This window comes from Girardinichthys multiradiatus, chromosome 7 (genome assembly GCF_021462225.1).
Source record: "Girardinichthys multiradiatus isolate DD_20200921_A chromosome 7, DD_fGirMul_XY1, whole genome shotgun sequence".
Classification (NCBI taxonomy): domain Eukaryota; kingdom Metazoa; phylum Chordata; class Actinopteri; order Cyprinodontiformes; family Goodeidae; genus Girardinichthys; species Girardinichthys multiradiatus.
In genome coordinates, this window is record NC_061800.1 from 23,426,388 (window position 1) to 23,451,368 (window position 24,981).

At 41.1% G+C, this 24,981-nt stretch overlaps 1 protein-coding gene and 1 long non-coding RNA gene across 3 annotated transcripts in view; one reads left to right on the forward strand and one right to left on the reverse strand.

Moving 5' to 3' along the window:
- Window positions 1-19,813, forward strand: part of LOC124871434 — a 28,302-nt gene extending 8,489 nt beyond the window's left edge. The window contains exons 2-3 of the long non-coding RNA XR_007039016.1: window positions 19,415-19,587; window positions 19,683-19,813. This is a non-coding gene — a long non-coding RNA (uncharacterized LOC124871434). The remainder of the gene's footprint in view (window positions 1-19,414; window positions 19,588-19,682) is intronic.
- On the reverse strand, window positions 1,585-14,321 carry si:dkey-229b18.3 (zinc finger and BTB domain-containing protein 11). Of its 2 annotated transcripts, XM_047370707.1 has the most exons (7): window positions 13,091-14,321; window positions 10,773-10,846; window positions 10,362-10,593; window positions 7,124-9,045; window positions 5,852-6,079; window positions 2,728-2,871; window positions 1,585-2,504 (listed from the first exon to the last, which is right to left on the reverse strand). In XM_047370707.1, the coding sequence occupies exons 1-6, from the start codon at window positions 13,344-13,346 to the stop codon at window positions 2,767-2,769; spliced, it is 2,817 nt and encodes a 938-aa protein (XP_047226663.1). In that variant the 5' UTR covers window positions 13,347-14,321; the 3' UTR covers window positions 1,585-2,504; window positions 2,728-2,766. The 2 variants fall into 2 exon arrangements, with proteins under 2 accessions (XP_047226663.1, XP_047226662.1); XM_047370706.1 differs by having other exon boundaries at window positions 1,585-2,871.
- Window positions 19,814-24,981: the final 5,168 nt, after the last annotated feature.

Genomic DNA, 24,981 nt, shown 5'->3' on the forward strand with positions numbered 1-24,981 from the left:
TTTACCAAAAATACGGATTGTTCAAGTCTCAAGATTTATTAAAAGAATTCAACTGCAAATAATAAACTCAAAAATCTCGGAGGGAAATGTTTTTGGTGTGCATTTTAGACAGGAAATAAAATAAATAAGTTATTTACACAAAGGTAGAAAAATGTCTGTTACAACAGATTTAATTCACCATTGAGACGATGCTGTTTCTAGCGTCAGAACAACAGAAATAATCGAAATACAGACTGGTTTGTCATGGCTTGCCTAAACAGGTAGCCTAACAAATTGGAAGACGGAAAAGTGCAAATTATTTGTAGGATAATCTGAAGCTGTGATTGACATAAAACAAGCCTTCGGTTTGTATTAATTTGTGTATAAATGTCATGCAGATTTCTCTAGACTTCCTCTATTGCAGCGTCTGCCAATAAGATGCAAACAAATGATGAATAAGGAAGATGACACCTTAATGAACTGCACCTCCTGCACGCTGCTGAGCTGACCCATGTTGCTCCCTGTAGAGGATAGGTTTTGTAGGAGTGGTGTTTTGGGACTTTCTGTTTTTGCAAAAATATACTTATCAATTATTTTCTTGAAATATTTTAAGAGGTTTTCTGAAGTAATCTGACGATATTTAACCCCAGTATTTTAGTGTTTAATCAAGAACTTCTACAGCTGACATTTGTAGTTATTTCTTCCATTTTGTTCAGTATGTTTTGAAAACGAAGGCATGAATTCATTTTCTGTTGCTCTGATTTGCTGAAGGAAACTCAGTTTGAATTTACTATGGATTTTCTTTAATCAACCAGTGTCTTCATGATACATGTAGTTGTGACTGTTTCACTACTCACACCAACGCCTGATTGTCACTTAAATAAAACCCATCCGACAACATGAAGAAGGCTGAAAAAAGCAACATACCATCCAAGCCCAAATCTACTGCTGGTCAAAAAGAACAAAATACCCATTTTACATTGATCCAAACACCAACTTGAGTCAAAAGACTGACAGAAACAATATTCTGTGGACTGACAAGAAACTGATGCTTCAGAAAGAGAAACTTCCTGGACAAATTGATGAAACACGAATACGTTTGAACGGAGAACATCCTGCCATCAGCACGTTCGGGTTACAGATCAGAACAGAGATCCAAAGCAAACTGGCAACTCCAAATGGTTTATAAAACCCAACAAAATGAAGGCTTTGGCATGGCCAAGCCAAAGTCATGACTTTAATTCGATTAAGATCCTGTGGCATGATCTAGAACAGGTTGTTTTTAATGCTAGAAAAACCTCTGATGTGGCTGGATTAAACAGTTCAGCAAAGAAGAGTGGGCTAAAATTCACCTAGAGATGTAACAGAGTGATCGTAGGTCATAAATCCTCGACGACAGCTGTTGCCACAACCAGTTGTTGAGTAAAGGAGCAATCATTTATTCACATAGAGCCAAGTTGGTTTGGATAGCTTTTAACTGCCTTTTATTTTCACTCATCTGGATCCAATAGTCCCATATTTTCTACAATAAAGCAGTATCTTTTTATACTTTAGAAGCCACGACCACTTTACTTTGTTATTGGCCACAAAAAAACAAAAACAAAATTGAGAATATTAAAGGCAAATTTTATTTAATCTTTTAACAGATAGCAGGAGACAGCTTTTATTTCTAAAATCAATTTGTGATACATAAACATCTCTGTACGTGCACATTGCATTTACTCAGCAGGAGGGGAACTTTTTAAAGAGTAGCAAGATGATCTGGTCTCGCATTAAAGAGGAGATTAATAAAACATCTGTCGGGACGTGGTCATCTTGAATTAAGTTAAGAAATTCACATTTAAAAAATACAAAAAAAGAGACACTTCCCTTTTTAAACCCTGCAGCCTTAGAAAAGACAGAGGACTATAAATGGTCTGAAAATACACATGAAGTGGTGTCTTTGTATAACCCCTCCCTTATCCCACTCCCCGCCAAATCAATGCCAAAAGACATCAAGTCACCAAAAAACATTAACACATGATGGGAAAAATACCACCTTTCCAACTTCAAGTATACCACCCCCCCGCACTTTCACAACTTCAAGTATTCCCTACCTCAGACTCCAAACCTTCAGTTTCATTAACATTTCTTAGGTTTATGACATAAGCTATGACATGAGTGCACTCAACATTCATCCATACATAGAAAAATAAAGGTAACAATAAGTAGCAGTAATAGTTATAACAACCACTTTACATTTCTTTTTTTGTTTCTTATACAACTGTGATGTGGAATCGCTTTACACCGTGGCATCACAGTCCCCACCCCCCTGAGAGTAATGTCTAAGTTTCTGTAGCTACCAAAGAAGCAAACAGGAACGGCAACCTTGGTTTGGTTATTTAAATAAGTTTCGTTGATATCAGCAGATATGCAGACCGTTGTGCTCGAGCGTGACCGGATTCAGTATGTACAAGCTTCGGATCCATCATGTGCCTCTGGCTTCAGCCTGATTGCTGCTGGTGAGACACTGATGGCTTTCATCCTGAAAACGAAATAAACACCTTCTGTTAATGACGCCGAGAAGAGGATCGAAAGGAAATCAATAAGCACAGGCAATCATACTGCACTACAATCCAAACAGAAGTTTAATAAGTCCCCCTTTTCTCCTCGACGATAAACCCAGGCAGGCAGCGTCACACAGGACAGCTGATGTACGAGCGACTTGACATCCAGCTCGGTCCTGGAGAGTATCCGTTTCACCGACATTCAGTGTGCCGGTGCTGGAAGCAGGCGTCTCCAGCTGCCTCAAGAACCGGCTGCAATGCAGCTCCGGCATTTGTACAATTTGGGGTCGTGGGTGCGGATGTGATTCCGAACATTCCTCAGCCGGAAGAAGGTCTTGCTGCAGAGCTGCAGAGAGAAGATGACAGAAATCAGGAGTGAACAGATAAAAAATGATCAAGACGGAGGGTTTTATTGACACTCCTGTGATGCAAGTTCTTTCTTTGCTGAGGTGTTACAAGATATACAGCACCAATGACAGCGATGTCTAAAAAGCCTTTTATTTATGCAGAATAACCTAATTTCTTGAATTCTTAATGAAATAATTACTTATATGTTTTAATAATTTATGGCAATATGACAGCACTACAGCATTTCATTGAGTTAGTCTGTGCTCAGGTCTCCTTACAGCTTGCTAAGAGCAACCTGCTAAAAGGCAAACAAGATCCAATCTCCGCTTTCCAGCAAAAGCCTTTGGATTATTCTGGTATTTTCAAATAGTTACTGATGAGATGCACTCAAAAAAGACTCCCAGGGCCTTTGGAAGATAAATGAGCCCACAGCATGACAGATCCTCCAACATACCTAACTGTGAGCTCGAAGTGCTTTTCCACATATTCACTTGTTGTTTTATGCCAGAGCCAAATGGAGTTTTTGTTGCTTAAAAGCTGAATCGTGACCTCAGAAAGCCCCAGTAGAGTTCAGCAAACCTCACGCTTACAATTGTGATGGTAGGACGGAAAAGGCTTTTTCAGGAATGTAGATACCATCTAATGATTATTGTAGGACCCAATATGCTAGTTTTTCCACAGTTGTAACTGCTGCTCTGAATGTAGATTTGGACAGGCTTTAGCAAGCAGCCATTTTCTTCCAGCCATCCTCCTAAGATATGAAGATCAACAGATTCCTCTCTTGTTTTTCGTATTTTGAGAGGTAGCTAAGAGAAGCTGCCCTCTGCTATTGCATCATATACAGGTCCTTCTCAAAAAATTAGCATATTGTGATAAAGTTCATTATTTTCCATAATGTCATGATGAAAATTTAACATTCATATATTTTAGATTCATTGCACACTAACTGAAATATTTCAGGTCTTTTATTGTCTTAATACGGATGATTTTGGCATACAGCTCATAAAAACCCAAAATTCCTATCTCACAAAATTAGCATATCATTAAAAGGGTCTCTAAACGAGCTATGAACCTAATCATCTGAATCAACAAGTTAACTCTAAACACCTGCAAAAGATTCCTGAGGCCTTTAAAACTCCCAGCCTGGTTCATCACTCAAAACCCCAACCATGGGTAAGACTGCCGACCTGACTGCTGTCCAGAAGGCCACTATTGACACCCTCAAGCAAGAGGGTAAGACACAGAAAGAAATTTCTGAACGAATAGGCTGTTCCCAGAGTGCTGTATCAAGGCACCTCAGTGGGAAGTCTGTGGGAAGGAAAAAGTGTGGCAGAAAACGCTGCACAACGAGAAGAGGTGACCGGACCCTGAGGAAGATTGTGGAGAAGGGCCGATTCCAGACCTTGGGGGACCTGCGGAAGCAGTGGACTGAGTCTGGAGTAGAAACATCCAGAGCCACCGTGCACAGGCGTGTGCAGGAAATGGGCTACAGGTGCCGCATTCCCCAGGTCAAGCCACTTTTGAACCAGAAACAGCGGCAGAAGCGCCTGACCTGGGCTACAGAGAAGCAGCACTGGACTGTTGCTCAGTGGTCCAAAGTACTTTTTTCGGATGAAAGCAAATTCTGCATGTCATTCAGAAATCAAGGTGCCAGAGTCTGGAGGAAGACTGGGGAGAAGGAAATGCCAAATTGCCAGAAGTCCAGTGTCAAGTACCCACAGTCAGTGATGGTCTGGGGTGCCGTGTCAGCTGCTGGTGTTGGTCCACTGTGTTTTATCAAGGGCAGGGTCAATGCAGCTAGCTATCAGGAGATTTTGGAGCACTTCATGCTTCCATCTGCTGAAAAGCTTTATGGAGATGAAGATTTCATTTTTCAGCACGACCTGGCACCTGCTCACAGTGCCAAAACCACTGGTAAATGGTTTACTGACCATGGTATCACTGTGCTCAATTGGCCTGCCAACTCTCCTGACCTGAACCCCATAGAGAATCTGTGGGATATTGTGAAGAGAACGTTGAGAGACTCAAGACCTAACACTCTGGATGAGCTAAAGGCCGCTATTGAAGCATCCTGGGCCTCCATAAGACCTCAGCAGTGCCACAGGCTGATTAATTTTCAGTTCAGTCTGTTCATCTTTGAACTTCTTAATACTCAGTATTTAAGTGGAAATTCATAACTAGTGAGAGCTACATGTTATTTATTGTTGTCATGCTGGAGGTGAGGCTTCTTCCACAAGTTTGCAGACTGGAACCTTCTTGTTCTATTTTTACCAAATAGTAGTAGCACCAAAAAACCAAGAATCCAGTTAAGTCATAATTATAGGAAGTTAAAAATGTTTCCTTCTTTGTTTATTTGTTAAAATTGAACAGATTGAAACTATTCAGATTTTTTTTTAGATTTAAGATTGGCCGCTATTAGTGCTGGTGACCAACAGGGTTCTGGTTGGATAGGACCAGGAATGAGATCAGAGGGACAGCTCATGTTAGACGTGCTGGAGGTAACACCAGAGAGGCCAAACTTGGTTGGTTTGGACATGTAAGGAGGAGGGATAGTGAGTAGATCGGTCAAAGGGTGCTGAGGCTGGACCTACCAGGAAGGGGGACTAGAGGAAGACCAAAAAAGGACATTTATGGATGGAGTGAAAGAGGACATGAAGATAGTGGGTGTGAGAGAAGAAGATGCAGAAGTTAGGGTTAAATGGAGATAGATGACTCGCTGTGGCGAACTCTGAAAGGTAAAAGCCAAAAGAAACACTGCTGCTTTATTTTAAAATCAAGGGACTAAAACCACAAAAACATCTCGTTTCTTTCTTGGAAACCAGCCGATGAGATATAGCTACTCTGTCCCAGAATCCATTCTTCACAATGAACTGGTCTGTAACTGGGCACCAGGATCAGAATCGCCACTGTAACTGGATCTCCGATGCGGTTGCCAACGACAAGTGGTTCTAGTTAACATCCAGGAAGCTGGTTCTTACCGGACAGGGCCAGTGCTTTCCATCTATGTGCCTTAGCTGATGCATAATTAGAGCGTCGCAGTCCTGGTAGGCAGCTGGACACTGTAGACAGGCGTGGGACGCCTTGGGGACTTTGGGTGCTTGACTCCGAGGCCCTCGAAGCTGCTTTAGGCGGGCTCGGTGTGCAGCGTCCAGCGTGGCGCAGCTCCTGCTCCTGCTGCTGCTCAGGGCAAGGGCTTTCTTTTGTCTCTACATACCAAGACATGTTTAAAAGAAAATTAGGCTCATCTACAGAAATCATCTCTAGAGGTTTAAGTTATTGGTTATTCAGAATCAATTCAGTATTTCTTTGAACGTTTTAAGATTTTACCAATTAAATTAAATAACCACTGATCTTCCACAGCATTTCTGATCAGTGTCTTGACTGCAGAATAAAAACTAAACACTTTGTATTAGAATGTTACATACACTCTTCAAGGGCATGAATGTCTTTTAATGGTGCATCTGAATCCTTTTAATGATTTTATGACATTTCATAGACTTCAGAAATGTTTCAAATCATGACTTGACTGCACAAGTTTGAGTTGAAGGTGGATTTTTTGTAATCCACAAGGGATCAAAATGATGCATACAGACTTAAACACATTCATACACCCGCACTGATATTTGCTCAAATGTTTCAGAGCCAGCTGCACATCAGTGACACTTTTTGCAGCCATCAGGAAGGATCTGGCAAAACTCAAGAATATTTGACCACTCCTCCTGGCAGAATTGATAGCACTCATTTAAAGAGGTTGCTTTCCTTTAACAGACCCGGCATTTCAGGGCACCAGGGTTCAGGTCGGGGTCTCCCCTGGAGCTTACAGTTTGCCTGCTTGATCCATTCCAAAACACCCAATTCTGTTCAGGTTTTAACCCCCTCTGATCCAAGCTGTCCCCCTCAGAAGAAAAGAAAAACCGCTGGGATGTTAAGTAACAACCCCGGAACCAGCAAGGCTCAAGGTGATCATGAACTGGAGGCTCTTGGAACACCAGTTACACTGTGCAGATGAGTAAAGGAGAAGCTTTCAAACCTTGTTTGATTATATCAAGCAGGGTGGTGGCAGCATCATGATGAGGGTCTGTGTCACTGCCAGTAAACTACAGTGGGTGCAATGCCCCCCCCCCCCAACAAGTTGGGCTCAAAGAAATTATTAAAAACTCAGAATTAATGACATCCATGCCCATGACGGGTGTAGGTAAACATCTGACCAGAACTCCACCGTAAATATCTCCAACTGCCTTACTGTTTACCTTTGGCATCTTCCTTGTAGTTTTGGACCCAGCACATTGGTCCACGTGTGTTCTGGTGTCTCTGGACTTCAGTCTGTGTCTTTGACTCTGTCCAAGCGTAACTCTCCTCTCCTCCCTCTCCCTCTTCACCACGCGAAGGCCGGGTGGGCCCCTGGCTCTCAGTGTCCTTCGGGGAGACTCCTCTGCCTCGTATTTTTCTGGAACCTGAGACACAGAGCGCGTCAGACAGATAGCTACGCTCTCCTCCTCCTTCTTCAGGCCGGTCACAGACCCCCCCGCTGGCCGACAGAAGCTGAACAGAAAACCAGAGTCCAGCAGTTTGATGGGGGGTTTGCTCTGGCGTTTGCCCAGGTCTGGCGAGGGGGGATCAGGGAAGGGTCCGACAACTGGCACTGGTTCTGCTGGTTCTTCTTTAATAGCTCTGTAGAGAGGGTGACTGTAAATAGAGGGTGGAGGCAAATGCTCAGAAAGCCCGTTAGGTTCAGGATCCTTCACTTTTGGTCTTCCTTCCTCTCTGGACTTGCCTTTCGTCTCGTCCACCTCTGTCGTGGACGGCCGTCTGAGCTTGGCTTTGGCTCCCGGTCGGCTGCTGTTGTACCGCAGCGTTTTCACAGCATCGGCAGCGGCCTTTTTTCTAGTCTGTGTTCTCTGTGAAGGCAGGGAGTTTGGAGATGTTGATGGCAGCCTGAGACTTGAGATGGAGTATTCAGCAATTTCTGCTTTAATTTTAACCACTTTTCTTATATAGGTCCTCTTGCTGTTGTATTGCAGAGGCTGCTGGGAAGCATCTCTCTTCCTCAGAGACCGTCTGAGTTCCCTCCCGCCAAAGACGGGCCGGGACGCACGCTGGAACAGGTCCGGTAAAACCCCTTTACTTCTCATGCTCCTGTCGGTAGGAGGAACGACCTGCTGGACACTCTTCTGCCTCTTCGTTGAAATCTGCTCGGCACGGGCGGAACCCAAAGCCTTGGACTTGACCGACTTTTTAAGGAGTCGAGTGTTGACAGGGTCGCAGAGAGGAAGTGACAGCTTCATATCCTCAAAAGACGTTCCAGTAGAAGAAGAACGAGGTTTCCGTCGCTTTGTCAGTGAGTAGTTGTTGGCCTTTAACTTCCGAAGTCGTTTCTTTTGCCTCCAGCCGATTAGATCTTCTGGTCTGGGAAGAAGAGCAGTCCTCTGGAGCCCCAGGACATTCATGAGCTTGTACTTCTCCTGCGCTCGTGCGTAATCCTCCTCATCCTCTCCGATCTCCTCTGCTTCCTGTTTAATTCTCACCGGGCTGCACGACATCCCCGGCCGTGACCTGGACGAGCATGAGAGTTGGGCGACGGAGTGGGATTTTCTGGTCTTCTGAGGCGTCTCTGGCTTGGGCAGGTACCTCTGAAGCTCTTTGGCGGCTCCAGGGGAGGAGCGAAGAAGACGGGTGTTTGACGGCGATAGCGGTGAGTAACTCTGTGACCGAGAGGCGACATTGACATGGCGAGGTGTGCTGACCTTTTTGGAAGAGGGAGATTTGAAGTCCATGAGCTTCATCCTGTGCGAGGGACTCAGAGGGAGGCCGTTTTGAACTTGAGGTTTTGGTATTCTGCGCAAGTTACGCTTAGGACTTTCTGGTAAAGACTCATCGGATGTCTCTAGTGTTAGACTAAAGCTTTCATTCATGTTCTCAAGTTTTAAAAGCCCTTCACTTTGCTGGTGGTGATGCTGACTGAACGAGCCAGTGCGAGCTGAACTGAAGGCCTTGCCAGGAGGATGGAGGTGCCGTTCCTGCTCTTTGAGGAGGGCAGAGCAGGCTTCCACTGCAGGCCACATGCCCAGGTGACGGGCCATAGCGCAGACTTCAGGTAGGTCCTCCTGACGAACACACAGGGTGGAGGAGTAGGAGAACTCCAGCAGAGACAAAAGACTGTCCTCGCTGAAACCTGGGATAAAAAAAAATGACCTTGTATTAGTAGCGTAGCACAAACGTTAAAGAAGCTTGTAGATAAAAGAAACTTCTGTTAAGTGAAACTATGGCTGCAACCTAAGATAAGGATTGTCTACGTTTGTTGATCACTTCTCAAACTGACGAGCCAGACTCACCAAGGCACTGAGAAATACCTCACTTCTGTTTGCCTAAACTGGTTTACATGACAGCAAGTCGAAAACTAACACCATGGGGTTTCCTTTTGCATTTTAATCAGTTATTATTAACCCATAAATAGAAGTCAGGGCTGCTAGAATAATTCAAAGAATCTCTTTTGTTATTCTTGCCTTGGGTTCTGTTTCAGGGAAAAGATTTGACAGTTTGGAACAAAGTACCTAAAAAAATTACATTTGTTTCCTTGTGAAGTTGTTACTGAGTTACGTCCCACAAGGTCGTCGTTGAAGCGTCCAATCACCCGACGCACAGAGCCTTTCAGAGGTATTCATCAGTTGCCGTGAATTCTTTCACATCTTTTTTTCAGCTTTTCATTTTTTGTTAATTATAATAATCAGAAAGAATGTGCTTAGATTCAGTCCCCATGAGGTCATGCTTTGTAAAACCAGCTTTCGCCACGGTCTCAGCTGCACCTCCATATGTCTCCATCAGTTTTGTGCATCTAGTGACTAAAACGTTTGTTCAGTGTACTTTGGATGGGGAGCGCCTGCGAACACAACTTTTCAAGTCCTACCACAGATTTGACTAGGCCATTCTAACACATGAATACTCTTTGATCTGGATCATTTCATGGGAGCTCCAGTTTCATGATTCATGATTATTGTTGCTGTTGTGAAGGTGAATCTCCACCACAGTCTTAAATTATTTGGAGCCACCAATTAGTTGACGATTAAATTATCGATTAATCAGTATTAATTGTTTTAGCACTACTACTTTGTGTTGTTCTAGCAAATAAACCCCCCCTTAAAAATACACTTAAGTCTTTTTTTCCATAAAGCAAAATTAACATTATTAATTATTTTGCTGAGGTTTGGAGAACTGCTGATCTAGACCACCTTATATATAAGTATATTAAAGGTAAAACAGAGCTGGTGGATCAGTTTTACACAGAACTCCACGTTTCTGTTCGATCCAGTAGAATCACCAAGGATAAAATGTAACCCAACTCCATTCCCGTATTGCCTTCCTTTTCTTCTCCAGTAATTAAAAAAACATCTCATATTTCTCTTCTTCTGAATTAAAACGGAGGCTTTATTAAGCGTTACTATGAGGAATTGTAGTATCACAGTTATGAAGATTGACATTTTAAAGTCCTACCAGAGAGATCTATGTCGGCATTCTTGCTCGAGTCCAATTCAGCCAAAACTTCGTGAAAGTGATCGCTGACAGCCGCCAGGACGGCTCGGTGGGCCGAGAAGGATCCCCCGTTCGTTCGCAGGGTGATGTCACAGAACAGCCCTGCCTCCCTCTGACTCCTCAGCTTGCTCAGCAAGTCGGCGCCGTGTGACGGTACCGTCTTAGAGACACATCTCCTCCTCCCACCAAACCCCTGAGAGACGACAAAAAAGGCGTCGATGTAGAAAGGAATTATTTGGTGAGGTTGGCGGAAAGAAAGATGAGAGAACGAGCACGTGAGAAACTGGCAAGAAAGGTGTGAAATATAAGACACGAGTTGCAGAAAACTGTGCATATGTGAAGAAGCTGAAAATGAAAATGTCCTCTTCTTACCACTGATGTTTTGCTGTGCAGACTCTTACATTGTGGACAATGCAAGACAAAGTCTCTGATCTGGAAGTACATTCCTGTGGGGGAAGAAGCAGACATGAAGACACCTTAGCATAAAGGGAAAAAATACACCAGAGGTGGGACAAAAAAAATCTAAATACATTTAAAGGGCCAAAAGTCTATAAAAATAAAAATTGTCTTTTTACACCAACTCCAGCAATTAAATAAAATAAAATAAAATGTCACAGAGTTAAAGGGATTATGAAAGATTACAGAAGCAGATTTGTAAAAAGGCACCAACTGCCCCAAAGGACAAAGACATTTGGTCAAAACTAAGAGGGGACAATAGTTGTAGTTTATTGTGAAAAATAAATAAATAAAATAAAAAATAAGTTGTTTTCATATTTAGATATAAAGCTACTTCTACAAGCAGAAAAACACACTTGTTTTGTAGAATGAGGCAAACTGAGTCCAAAATGGAAAAGTGAAATTAGGCAGCAAACATAAAACAAACTAAACTCAGGTTAGAGTTAAATGAAATACGGTGCTTCTGTAAAAATATTCACACACCTGTTTTCAGTTTGCCACGTTACAACCGCAAACTTTAATGTCTTTTATTAAGGTCTTAAGTGACAGACCCACACAGGGCCATCAATACAGTGGAAAGAAAAATATCAATATTTTTTCAAAGTCTTTTATGAATAGAAATCTCAGAAGTGTCCTGTATTCAACCCCCTTTACTCTGATAACCCTAAATATAATCCAATGCACCCAACCAAGCGCCTTCAGAAGGCACAAGTCCACATGTGCAATTTAACCACAGCGGTTCTGTGAAGGTTTCAGAGGCTTGTTAGAAAACAGGAACACAGCAGACACGTCAGGGTTCAAGCTGTGGTGTTATTGCTGCACATTGTGATGACGATATCGATTATGATGAAGCCACTTTTTCCTCTCTACAATGTCCCCATCACTCTTTATGTGCTTTAGCATCTTAGCCACTAAACATACACATCAAGGCACTGAGGGCAGTGAAAATTTATCCATTGTTGGCATGCATAATTTGCATGTCCCCTCCAATACTGCACCCAAGCTGTCTTTTGCAATGTTGCAATGTTGTGTTGTGTGAAACAACGTCTTGGTAGGTGCACATACCAAGACATGGTTGTCCACCTAAACCTTAGGGAGGGAAAAGTCCTATGGTAACTCTGGAGGAGATGCAAAGATCCACAGCACAGGTGGGAAAATCTGTCAACAGGACATATATAAGTTGTCGACCTCACAAATCTGGCCTTTATGGAAAAGTGCCCAGAAGAAAGCTATAAGAAGTCTCCTTTCCAGTTTGCCACAAGGTGTGTAAACTACACAGCCAAGATGTGAAAGTAAAGATGCTCTGGACAAATGAGACCAAAATTGTTTGGCCACCATGCACAAACCACAAGGAAACCAACACTGAACACCACCCTGCACACAGCATCCTGAGACTGAAACATGGTGGTGGCAGCATCATGCTGCGTGGATGCTTTTATTTTAGGGGAACAGAGAAGCTGGTCATAATTGACAGGTAGATGGATGGCGCTAAACAAACAGCAAATCTGAAAAAGGCTGCAAAATAATTGAGACTGGGGGCGAAGGCTCACTTTCAACAGGACAGCAACCTTAAACATTAGACTTAAATTGTCATTTAACACAGATGTTTTCCATCCAATCTTACTGAGCTGGAGCTTTTCTGCTAACAAGACTGAGCAGAAACTTTAGTCTTAGTGCTGATTCATGGAGGCTGAATAAAAATCCACATAATACTTTGAAATTCAAAAATCATGTATCCTTTTCCTTACAACTCACTATGATGCACTACTTTGTGTTGGTCCAGCAACCAAAACTCCAATAAAATAAAGCAAAGTTTGAGCTTGCAGCAAGACAATATGTGGAAAAGTTCAATTGAAGTGTGAATACACAGTAAAATCACCCCCCGAAAAATATTCACCGTCTATGAAACTCTACACAGATTCTGAGAAAGGCTAAAACCAGCATTTATATTTTAAAAAAAACTGCTTCATTCTATTTGATTTGTACAAAGTTACTAAAAGCTCCAGCAAAGGGGCCAAAGAGCCACATGTGGCCCTGCAGCAGCTGGCTGCAGACCTCCTGATCTGGGTTCATTTTTTTTTTTTTTTTTAAATAGGTGGCTTTTATGTGAATCAATAAAACTCTGGTTTGTTTTGGTTAAAAAAAAATAAAATAAAAAAATAAAAAACTGAAAAGTTAAAGGATGATATCAGAGAAACAGAAACATCCCTGCAATGCTGCTCAGGTGTACTTACCCTCCCACCAGTAGTTTTCAGCCACGCATCTATACGTCTCTTCCAGGGAGAGGTGGCGCTGGCCAGCTCGCCTCCTGTGGAAGGTGGAGATGGCCTCCTGCCTCCGACCCTCACACAGAACCTCCCGGTAGTTGATGAAGCCCTTTTCCAGCTTCTTGCGATACAGCAGCCCGTCCATCACCTCAAAGTTAGAGGACCCGCGCCCCGCAGACTCGATCCAGTTCTTGGACGTATAATGAGGGCAGTCGCCGTCCATTTTTTTTTTTTTTTTTTTTTTTCCAACCAGCTTTAAGTTCAGTTTTCAAATCAGCAACTCTGTGAAATCTGATGATCCCACCAGACGGGGAGTCCAAACTTTCTCAACTGACCGTAGACAAAGTCCGTGTAGATGTGATGACAGAAGACCCCCTGACACAGCATTCAGATCAATCCTTCTTGATCTAGTAAAAAACCACAGAGTCAATCAGTTGGGGTTAACAGAACCGTCTCCCATCGCTTCTTAGAAACGCCCGTTTTAGCTCAGATAATGAACACCTCTCACTGGATGGTCCGGCTTGTGTTCTAGCTGTCAATGAGAGCATCACTTCCCACTATCCAAACAGTTGCGGCCAGCAAACCGTCCTATCAGTAGTTACACTTCCACTTTCTATTTTCCCGTAAACAACATTAATTTAAATCGCACGGATTTATAACCTAGAGTGGATGGAATAAATATAGTTAAGTTGGGGTATCGCGCCAACTACACCGAGCCAAGTGATGTAAAGTCCCCACGACGACGTAAACTAAGCAGGCTTCACCGCCAGTCTCCCACCGACAGCCCGTCTTCCACGCACTTCAAGGGTCGGGAGTGGCCTCCGGGGCTGGATGACGGGGGGCAGCCTCACCTCCCGGCGTTAACTTGTGATTTCTTCTCGCCAACTCGACTCGGAAGCAACATGATGACGCAGCTATCAGCTAAAGCATCGCCACTTGAAACGATCTAAAAGCGAGGCGGACCCTCTCTCTCCCTCTCGCAACGAAAGGCTCCGAAATTTCACAAATATCCGCCTTTTGTCCTCAAAAGCCAACTAACAAGGTCCGATTAGGCCCCCGACATAGTTAACCCCGCTCCTGTACCCACGGAGGAGCTCTGGTGGGTAAATAATCAATTATTTCTAACTCGTAACCTTCTGTTTGTTGCTAATCAGCAGACTATCCGAACCAACTGCTCCCCGCCTTCACACAAAGACCATTAGTAGAAGCTTTAAAGAGACTCCACTACGCTAACTCTGATTGGCTAAGAGAGCTGTCGATCAATTTAGCTCTCGGTCTTTTGCCAGCAAGGTAGGTTGTTCAGTCACGATGCCAATTCCCAAGTATTTGTTTCACTTGCTGCTAAGTCAGGTTAAACGTGATATTCAGAGCAAAAATACTGCACATATGAGAACATACAGCATGTCGAGTGCTTAATGTTTAAAAAAATGAAACGTTAAGTTATTTAACTAAGACGCACACTGTTGAATTAACACATTAAAATGTTATGTAAGTATGAAAAAACATAATTGGACGTTCATTTTAAAGGCATCATCTCTTATTATTCCTCAAGGGAAGCTAAACTCTTCGATTTTAAAGTCTCATCGAAAGCAGAAATCATACATGAAAATTAGATAAATAATGGAATATGTAGTCATGTCTTCCCTCTAACAAAATTTGTTGTATTTAATTTGGATTTTATGTGATAGACCAATAAAATGTACATAATTTTGAAGTGGGAGAAAAATAAAACGTGGTTTTCAAACGTCTTAAAAATCTGAAAAGTATGGCGTGCATTTGTAAACAGGCCCCATGAATCAACACTAGAATACAATTTTTGCAGCAATTATAGCTGCAAGCATTTTTGGAGTATATCTCTATCAGCTTTACACAGCTACAAAATGAAATTTCTTCTCATTCGTCTTTTGAAACACTCAAACTTGATCAGATATATTATAGAATGTCTGTGAACAGCGATTTCCAAGACTTGCCACAGACTATTAATTGTATTTAGATCTAGCCTTTGACTGGGCCATCCCCATCCATGTGAATATGCGTTTAACTATACCATTCCATTGTAGCTTTGGCTGTGCATAAAATACATAAAACCAAGACATAGCATGATAAAAACAGTAACAACAACATACCAACTCACACTGTGCCAAAGACCATTGACAATACATGTATTTTTAAAAGAGGCTTAAAAACAGGACATGAAATTAACGGAGTTATTTTAAAGGCACCTTAATTCAAAGTTTGGGAGCCTCTGTTTAAAAAGTCTGATGTCCATTCTGGTATGTTTTGGGCCACTGTGTCCAGGGTCTTAATGCAAGCTAGCAATCACTGACAGTGCTGTTAATAAAAGCAAAGGAGAAGACAGCAGTTATGAAAGACTTAAAAGTACAACAGTGCTCAGCTGGAACACTACTGTTTTAATTAAAGATTAATAATTAAAAAATAAACAACACGTCAAACCTGATTTCCAAACTAAAAACAGTTAAACCACATGATAAAAGAGAAGTGACAGTATGTCCCTACTGATAAGTGGGAGTTTTTTTTTCCTGTACTACCCCATATTTAGCTCTTTCTGTCTTCCCATCAACTCTGACCAATTTCCCTTTTCTGCTCACAGCAAAAGTTAAACATGGTGGTGGTAACGTGATGGTCTGGGGATGCTTTGCATCTTTCGGACTTTGACGATTTGCTGTAACTGATGGTTATGATAAATTCTGCTCTCTACCAGAAAGTCCTAAAGGACAATGTCCAGCCATCACTTTGTGGCCTTAAACCCAAGCAAGGTCAAAACACTAGCAAGTCCACCTCTGATTGTACTTCCCGGTGAATTAGATTGAATTGGACTGTATATAATCGGATTTGAATGTAAATGTACCACTGGATTTAACTGGAATGACTTGTATTAATTTCAACTGAATCTGTTTGTCTTGAGTTGACATTTTCCATAAATTGGTACCCCATAAACAGGCTAAACTGAATTGTGTTCTTTATGATTGTAAATATTTAAGAACAACTATATTGGTTTGGTCTTTCTAAGCCCTGTTTTTGTGGGTTCTTGTTAATTTTCTAGCACGTGTTGTCCAGAGTTTTTACTTACACACTGTTGTACAAATATGATAATTTAGGATACAAATAAAGTCCTTAAATTTCCTTTGATTACGTTTTTCTCTCACCTTCCAAATAGTTAAACCGTCTTTCAGTCTTTTAGAGCAACCATCCTTTCTCAAAAGAGTTTTTCTTTGGACATTGGTTGCCTTATCACTTATTTTCTGTCCATTTCTTTTACACACATGTGGACAAAATTGTTGGTACACCCTCGGTTAATAAAGGAAAAACCCACAATGGTCACAGAAATAATTTGAATCTGACAAAAGTAATAATGAATAAAAATTCTATAAAAATGAACAAATGAAAGTCAGACATTGGTTTTCAAACATGCTTCAACAGAATTACTTTAAAAAACAAACTCATGAAACAGGCCTGGACAAAAATGATGGTACCCCTGAAAATAATGTGACCAAAGGGACATATTAAATCAAGGTGTGTCCATTAATTAGCATCACAGGTGTCTACATTCTTGTAATCAGTCTATAAATAGGGCTACAGGTAATCACTGTGCTGTTTGGTGACATGGTGTGTTTCACACTCAACATGGACCAGAGGAAGCGAAGGAAAGAGTCGTCTCAGGAGATTAGAAATAAAATTATAGACAAGCATGTTAAAGGTAAAGGTTATAAGACCATCTCCAAGCAGCTTCATGTTCTTTTGACAACAGCTGCACATATTATTCAGAAATTTAAGATCCATGGGACTGTAGCCAACCTCCCTGGACGTGGCCGCAGGAGGAAAATTGATGACTAAACAAAGAGATGGATAATATGAACGGTAACAAAAGAGCCCAGAAAACTTAACTTAAAGGTGAACTTCAAGCTCAAGGAACATCAGTGTCAGATCGCACCATCAACGTTGTTTGAGGTAAAGTGGACTTAATGGGAGACGACCAAGGAGACCATTGTTGAAAACAAATCATAAAAAAGCCAGACTGGAATTTACCAAACTACATGTTGACAAACCACAAAGCTTCTGGGAGAATGTCCTATGGACAGATGAGACAAAAATTAAACTTTTTGGCAAGGCACATCAGCTCTATGTTCACAGACGGAAAAATGAAGCATATGAAGAAAAGAAAACTGTCCCTACTGTGAAACATGGAGGAGGCTCTGTTATGTTCTGGGGCTGCTTTGCTGCATCTGGTACAGGGTGTCTTGAATCTGTGCAGGTATAATGAAATCTCAAGACTATCAAGGGATTCTAGAGAGAAATATGCTGCCCAGTGTCAGAAAGCTTGGTCTCAGTCGCAGGTCATGGGTCTTGCAACAGGATAATGACCCAAAACACACAGCTAAAAACACCCAAGAATGGCTAAGAGAAAAACACTGGACTATTCTGAAGTGGACTTCTATGACCCCTGACCTAAATCCTACTGAACATCTTTGGAAGGAGCTGAAACATGCTGTCTGGAAAAGGCACCCTTCAAACCTGAGACTACTTCTTGACTATAGATCTATGATTTATGGAGGGCCACATCAATATTTTCTATTCCTAGTAGTTTAAACAGTTTGAATTACAGATATTTGCTGTTCCTGGGTTTGAAATTCAATACTTGCTTTTTTGTACAGCACAGTTTTGCTCTATAGGTAGTTTACCGTGCAGTAAAGTAAACTTTTGTTCAAACTGTTCCATACTTTATCTTATAATATTTGTAATAAAAAACAAACTGGGTGTACTGTTTTTTTAATGATTGTAGAGCTTCATCTTTACTTCCTCAAGAAATACCCGAATTGCAAAAGCTGCAAATACCAACTGAACTGCTCTGATTTTATATTTTGAAAAGTTTCATACTACGGACATGTTGGCAAGCTTTATCTTAAGTAATTTATTTATTTATTTATTTTTACAGCAGCTGTATTATAGCCCAGATGATGTAAAACCAGACAATATGCCAACAACAAAGACTGATTGGACTATAACCTGTAATTCATATCTTAATTAGAGTGGGCCAGAATACCTGCTGAGACGTGCAGAAGTCTCATTGACAGTTCTAGGAATCGTTTGATTGCAGCGATTAGTCAAAAGGTTGTGCAACAAAATATTAAATTAAGAATTCATAATTTTTGTCCAGGCCTGTTTCATGAGTTCATTTTAAAAAATAATTCTGTTGAAGCATGTTTGAAAAGCAACGTTTGCAGCTTTGTGGTTTGTCAACATGTAGTTTGGTAAATTCCAGTCTGGCTTTTTTATGATTTGTTTTCAACAATGGTCTCCTTGGTCGTCTCCCTTTAAGTCCACTTTGCCTCAAACAACGTTGGTGGTGCGATCTGACACTGATGTTCCTTGAGCTTGAAGTTCACCTTTAAGTTAAGTTTTCTGGGCTCTTTTGTTACCGTTCATATTATCCATCTCTTTGTTTAGTCATCAATTTTCCTCCTGCAGCCACATCCAGGGAGGTTGGCTACAGTCCCATGGATCTTAAATTTCTGAACAACATGTGCAACTGTAGTCACAGGAACATGAAGCTGCTTGGAGATGGTCTTATAACCTTTACCTTTAACATGCTTGTCTATAATTTTATTTCTAATCTCCTGAGACGACTCTTTCCTTCGCTTCCTCTGGTCCATGTTGAGTGTGGTACAAACCATGTCACCAAACAGCACAGTGATTACCTGTAGCCCTATATATAGACTGATTACAAGAATGTAGACACCTGTGATGCTAATTAATGGACACACCTTGATTTAACATGTCTCTTTGGTCACATTATTTTCAGGGGTACCATCATTTTTGTCCAGGCCTGTTTTATGAGTTTATTTTTTAAAATAATTCTGTTGAAGCATGTTTGAAAGCAATGTCTGATTTTCATTTGTTAATTTTCATAGAATGTTTATTCATTATTATCTTTGTCAGATTCAAGTTATTTCTGTGACCATTGTGGATTTTTCCTTTATTAACCGAGGGGTACCCACAATTTTGTCCACATGTGTATACCATGCAAAGTGTGTGATAGCGTGCCCATGTGATACTTACACCCCAAACGCAAATTGTTTAGGCCTCCAAATATTTTTTTGAGTTTATTCACAACAATTTAACAACCCACCCTAAGCAGAGAAATGTTACAAAATGTACGATAATGTTATTTATATATATATATATTATATTATTTTAATTATTTACACACGATGCCGCTATCAAATGAAAATTCAACAATTTCTCAGCTGGCTCAATGCTCTATTGTTCCAGGATCTTAACAACGCCTCTGAAAGCAGCCAGTGACTGAGGAGAAGAATGCCCACAATGAGATAGGAATGAAGATATAACTCGCTTTGAGAACACAGCCAACCACCACAAGTTTTACAAATCAGAGAAAGATCTGATAGTTAAAACAACCTAAATCCTACCTACTGGTTGGAAAAGTAAAAATCTCAGTTTTCAGGAGTATTTTTATGTTTTATATTGGTTTTATCCAGGATTGATCAGCATTTTATTCAATTTTCTCTCTTTTTCTCAGCAGGCTCCCATACTTCACTGCGGAGAGTCCTCTTCAAAGAATGATGCTGCTGTCTAGGTGTTCAGGTGGCTTTCGGCTATCCTACAGTAAGCTGTCATGTACCTTATGATCACAAATAGCTGCTATCTGACCACTATACTTCTAACTCCTTATTAAGTGCTGTACATTTTATGCATTGTCTAGCATCCAAAGGTCATTAACAAAGCACCTCTACATTTGACTGCAAGCACTGCAATGGTCTTTACCTGTTGGTCTGTGGGCCTTTGTCCCTGATTACCAAGTTTCTCTTTTTAAATGAAAGTCCAACCAGACAAAACCTTGTGTTGTAAGAGTAGAGGAAACAACCAATGGCTTGATTTCTACCATGATACAGACCTAGAATACAATAGAATAGATACTTTATTGTCTCAATGGCAAATTATGCTCAGTGAGTGAATGCACGACATTGGCCATTTACATCAACTAATAAACAAAAAAAAACAAAAAATCAAGTAATACACACAATTTCCATCAAAACACAGACAACATAATGACAACAACAACATCCTCTGCAGCTCATGGCTGCATACTACCTAATAATGCACCAGGGTTATCAAATTTCTGAAAATACATACATAATTAATTAAAACATGTTATCATAAAAGAATCATACAATGTCTACCAGTTTAGACCTGCTGACCATGAAAAACAACCTATTTCTTCAACACGTGTTTTAGAAACTAATCGCTTTCGGTACAAATGACTGTTTTCTTCAGTCTTTTGAAAGGGCTGGGTAGCAGCACCTTTGACCTGAGGGTAGCAGCTTGAAAGCAGTAACAAGTGGATGCTTTTGATACTTTTTATCTAGTTAAGCTCTCTGTTTAAAGATGTATTCCAAGCTGTCCAAACTAATGCCCAGTGGCTTACTGGCGGTATGTTCTTTTGTGCTTCCATTATGCCACCAAACCAGCAAGTAATACAACTAGTTACAACACTCCCCACCAAAGCGCTGTAAAACATCTTCAGAATTTTGTCGATATCATCAAATAAAACCAGCTTTCAGAAAGTAAAGCACTTATTAACAGTCTGTATTGGATGCCCCCTGATTGTGGTCACACTTGAGGTTCTGACAATCTGATTTTGTGTAAAATCAGTCGACATCGCTTTTGTCTTTAAAGTCTTTACCAGCATGTGGGACTTCTCACATCAATTTAGAAACTCATCCAGCACTGGACCATGTTCCCGCTCACTATTCTGGGGAAGGCTGACCACAGCTGTATCATCAGTAAACTTAATTAGGTACTTGCCAGGATGGAGACTGGTACAGCTGTTTGTATACAGAATAAACAAGGGGAATAACACACTGCCTTGGGGACTCCCTACATTGGTGGTGATAATTAAAAATGGAAGTACCCACCTTCACTCGCTGATGAAGAGTTAAGCAGCCAATAAATCAACTCTTCACTGACTGAATTCTTCATACAGCTTTGCCGATATGTTAGGCTGGGCTGTTAAAACCTCTTCAGGATTCTGTGTCCAGTGATTCCACTGTTTGCAGAAGCCAGCCTCTCAAATGCAAAGGTAGAGGGAATTGTCTAACAAGTTCAGGTAACTAGATATTTAAAGGTTTCATTTTGAAATAATATCTGTACAGGTCCTTCTCAAAATATTAGCATATTGTGATAAAGTTCATTATTTTCCATAATGTCATGATGAAAATTTAACATTCATATATTTTAGATTCATTGCACACTAACTGAAATATTTCAGGTCTTTTATTATCTTAATACGGATGATTTTGGCATACAGCTCATGAAAACCCAAAATTCCTATCTCACAAAATTAGCATATTTCATCCGACCAATAAAAGAAAAGTGTTTTTAATACAAAAAACGTCAACCTTCAAATAATCATGTACAGTTATGCACTCAATACTTGGTCGGGAATCCTTTGGAGAAATGACTGCTTCAATGCGGCGTGGCATGGAGGCAATCAGCCTGTGGCACTGCTGAGGTCTTATGGAGGCCCAGGATGCTTCGATAGCGGCCTTTAGCTCATCCAGAATGTTGGGTCTTGAGTCTCTCAACGTTCTCTTCACAATATCCCACAGATTCTCTATGGGGTTCAGGTCAGGAGAGTTGGCAGGCCAATTGAGCACAGTGATACCATGGTCAGTAAACCATTTACCAGTGGTTTTGGCACTGTGAGCTCCTTGATTTCTGAATGACATGCAGAATTTGCTTTCATCCGAAAAAAGTACTTTGGACCACTGAGCAACAGTCCAGTGCTGCTTCTCTGTAGCCCAGGTCAGGCGCTTCTGCCGCTGTTTCTGGTTCAAAAGTGGCTTGACCTGGGGAATGCGGCACCTGTAGCCCATTTCCTGCACACGCCTGTGCACGGTGGCTCTGGATGTTTCTACTCCAGACTCAGTCCACTGCTTCCACAGGTCCCCCAAGGTCTGGAATCGGCCCTTCTCCACAATCTTCCTCCGGGTCCGGTCACCTCTTCTCGTTGTGCAGCGTTTTCTGCCACACTTTTTCCTTCCCACAGACTTCCCACTGAGGTGCCTTGATACAGCACTCTGGGAACAGCCTATTTGTTCAGAAATTTCTTTCTGTGTCTTAGCCTCTTGCTTGAGGGTGTCAATAGTGGCCTTCTGGACAGCAGTCAGGTCGGCAGTCTTACCCATGATTGGGGTTTTGAGTGATGAACCAGGCTGGGAGTTTTAAAGGCCTCAGGAATCTTTTGCAGGTGTTTAGAGTTAACTCGTTGATTCAGATGATTAGGTTCATAGCTCGTTTAGAGACCCTTTTAATGATATGCTAATTTTGTGAGATAGGAATTTTGGGTTTTCATGAGCTGTATGCCAAAATCATCCGTATTAAGACAATAAAAGACCTGAAATATTTCAGTTAGTGTGCAATGAATCTAAAATATATGAATGTTAAATTTTCATCATGACATTATGGAAAGTAATGAACTTTATCACAATATGCTAATATTTTGAGAAGGACCTGTATAACATAAAAAACTGTTGTTGCTTCATTTTAGCGTCATTGCAGCTTAGTTAGTCTGGCTTTAGACTTTACTGCTGCTGATATCTTTGTTTAAATGACCCAAGTCTCAGCCTTAGATACTAAACAGATTGTGTTGTTTTAAGATCTAGAAACACCTTTTCAAATGCCCCCCCCCCCACCCACTGAGGTTGCCATTTTAAGGTTTTAACAAAAACAGTCTTTAGCTTAACCACCGACAATACAGCATCTTAAGATAGGAGATGTTCTGTTGTATTCCAAGGTGTGCCTCAGGGTTCCCTGCTTAGACCAATTCTAATTACCATTTATGCAATATAATATCTTTATTAAATGTTCAAAACTCACCTGTAATCTTGTGGAGACACTTCTCATTCTCTACCATTCAAAATTTAGAGCTATAATCTACTTATATATATATATGTATATATATATATATATATATATACCTTATAACACCTCCATGGTGTAAAACAGGGGAACATATCCATTTTACACTAAATAGACATGACTAAAAAAAATATTTATGAATAAAAAAAAAACTCTCTGTTGGAAACATTTTAACTGAGTGATTCAGCAACAAAAGAAGTTTAGTTGGATTAAATGACAGACCATGAGAAAAACATAAGTACATATGAAACATGTACTTAATGTGGGTTTAAGTTATTTCCATTTCCAATTTCCAGCTTCAGAGGTAAACTGAACATTGCAAAACTAGCTATCAGCACTTGTTCCTGGCTCACTGCGATCCATTTCAGTTCCTGGTGGGAGTCCTCGAATTTTTTTCCACTGCACCTCTCTGTTGGAGAGCTCCTAGTGAAGCAAGATCACTGCCTTGGAAAACATTTTTTAGTGTGGTGCGTATTAGCCGAATATTAAACTTAATTGGTTTTAATTAACAGGAAATTCAAATGTGCAAATACTACACCGTTCTACTGAAGGCAGCGCTCCAATGACCTCCACTGGAGCTTGTAAAACAGTTTGAGAACCATTCCCCCAGTTTCATCATACACTGCCTGGCCAAAAAAAAAGTTGCCACCTGGATTTAACTAAGCAAATAGGTACGAGCCTCCCATTAGATAATTACTGCATGGGTTATTATGTTTCAGCTGGCAACAAGTTATTTAACCCCAACTGGTGCAATGAGTTGCTTCTCATTTCTTAAACAACCATGTTGATAGACACATCCCGTGGTCGTGGAAAAGATGTCAGTCTGTTTCAGAAGGGTCAAATCATTGGCATGCATCAAGCAGAGAAAACATCTAAGGAGATTGCAGAAACTACCAAAATTGGGTTAAGAACCGACCAACACATTATTAAAAACTGGAAGGATAGTGGGGATCCATCGTCTTTGAGGAAGAAATGTGGCTGGAAAAAAATCCTGAATGATCGTGATCAGCGATCACTTAAACGTTTGGTGAAATCAAATCGAAGATAAACAACAGTAAAACTCCGGGCTATGTTTAATAGTGAAAGTAAGAGCATTTCCACACGCACAATGCGAAGGGAACTCAAGGGATTGGGACTGAACAGCTGTGTAGCCTTAAGAAAACCACTAATCAGTGAGGCTAACCGGAAAAAAGGTTTCAATTTGCTATTCAGCATAAAGATTGGACTCTGGAGCAATGGAAGAAGGTCATATGGTCTGATGAGTCCAGATTTACCGTTCCAGAGTGATGGTCGCATCAGGGTAACAAGAGAGGCAGGTGAACTGATGCACCCATCATGCCTAGTGCCTACTGTACCAGCCTGTGGGGGCAGTGCTATGATCTGGAGTTGCTACAGTTGGTCAGGACTGGGTTCAACAACAGTACATGTTCAAAGAATGAGGTCAGCTGACTACTTGAATATACTGAATGACCAGGTTATTCCATCAATGGATGTTTTCTTCTCTGATGGCACGGGCATATTCCAAGATGGCAATGCCAGGATTCATCGGGCTTGAATTGTGAAAGAGTGGTTCAGGGAGCATGAGACATCATTCTCACACATGGATTGACCACCACAGAGTCCAGACCTTAACCCCATTGAGAATCTTTGGGATGTGCTGGAGAAGGCTTTGCACAGCGCTCAGACTCTACCATCATTAATACAAGATCTTGGTGAAAAATTAATGCAACATTGGGTGGAAATAAATCTTGTGACATTGCAGAAGCTTATCAAAACAATGCCACAGCGAAAGTGTGCCATAATCAAAGCTAAAGGTGGTCTAACGAAATATTAGTGACCTTTTTTTTTTTTTTTGCTAAAACCAGACCTACCAGCTCTTCCCTTAAAAAAGAATCAGC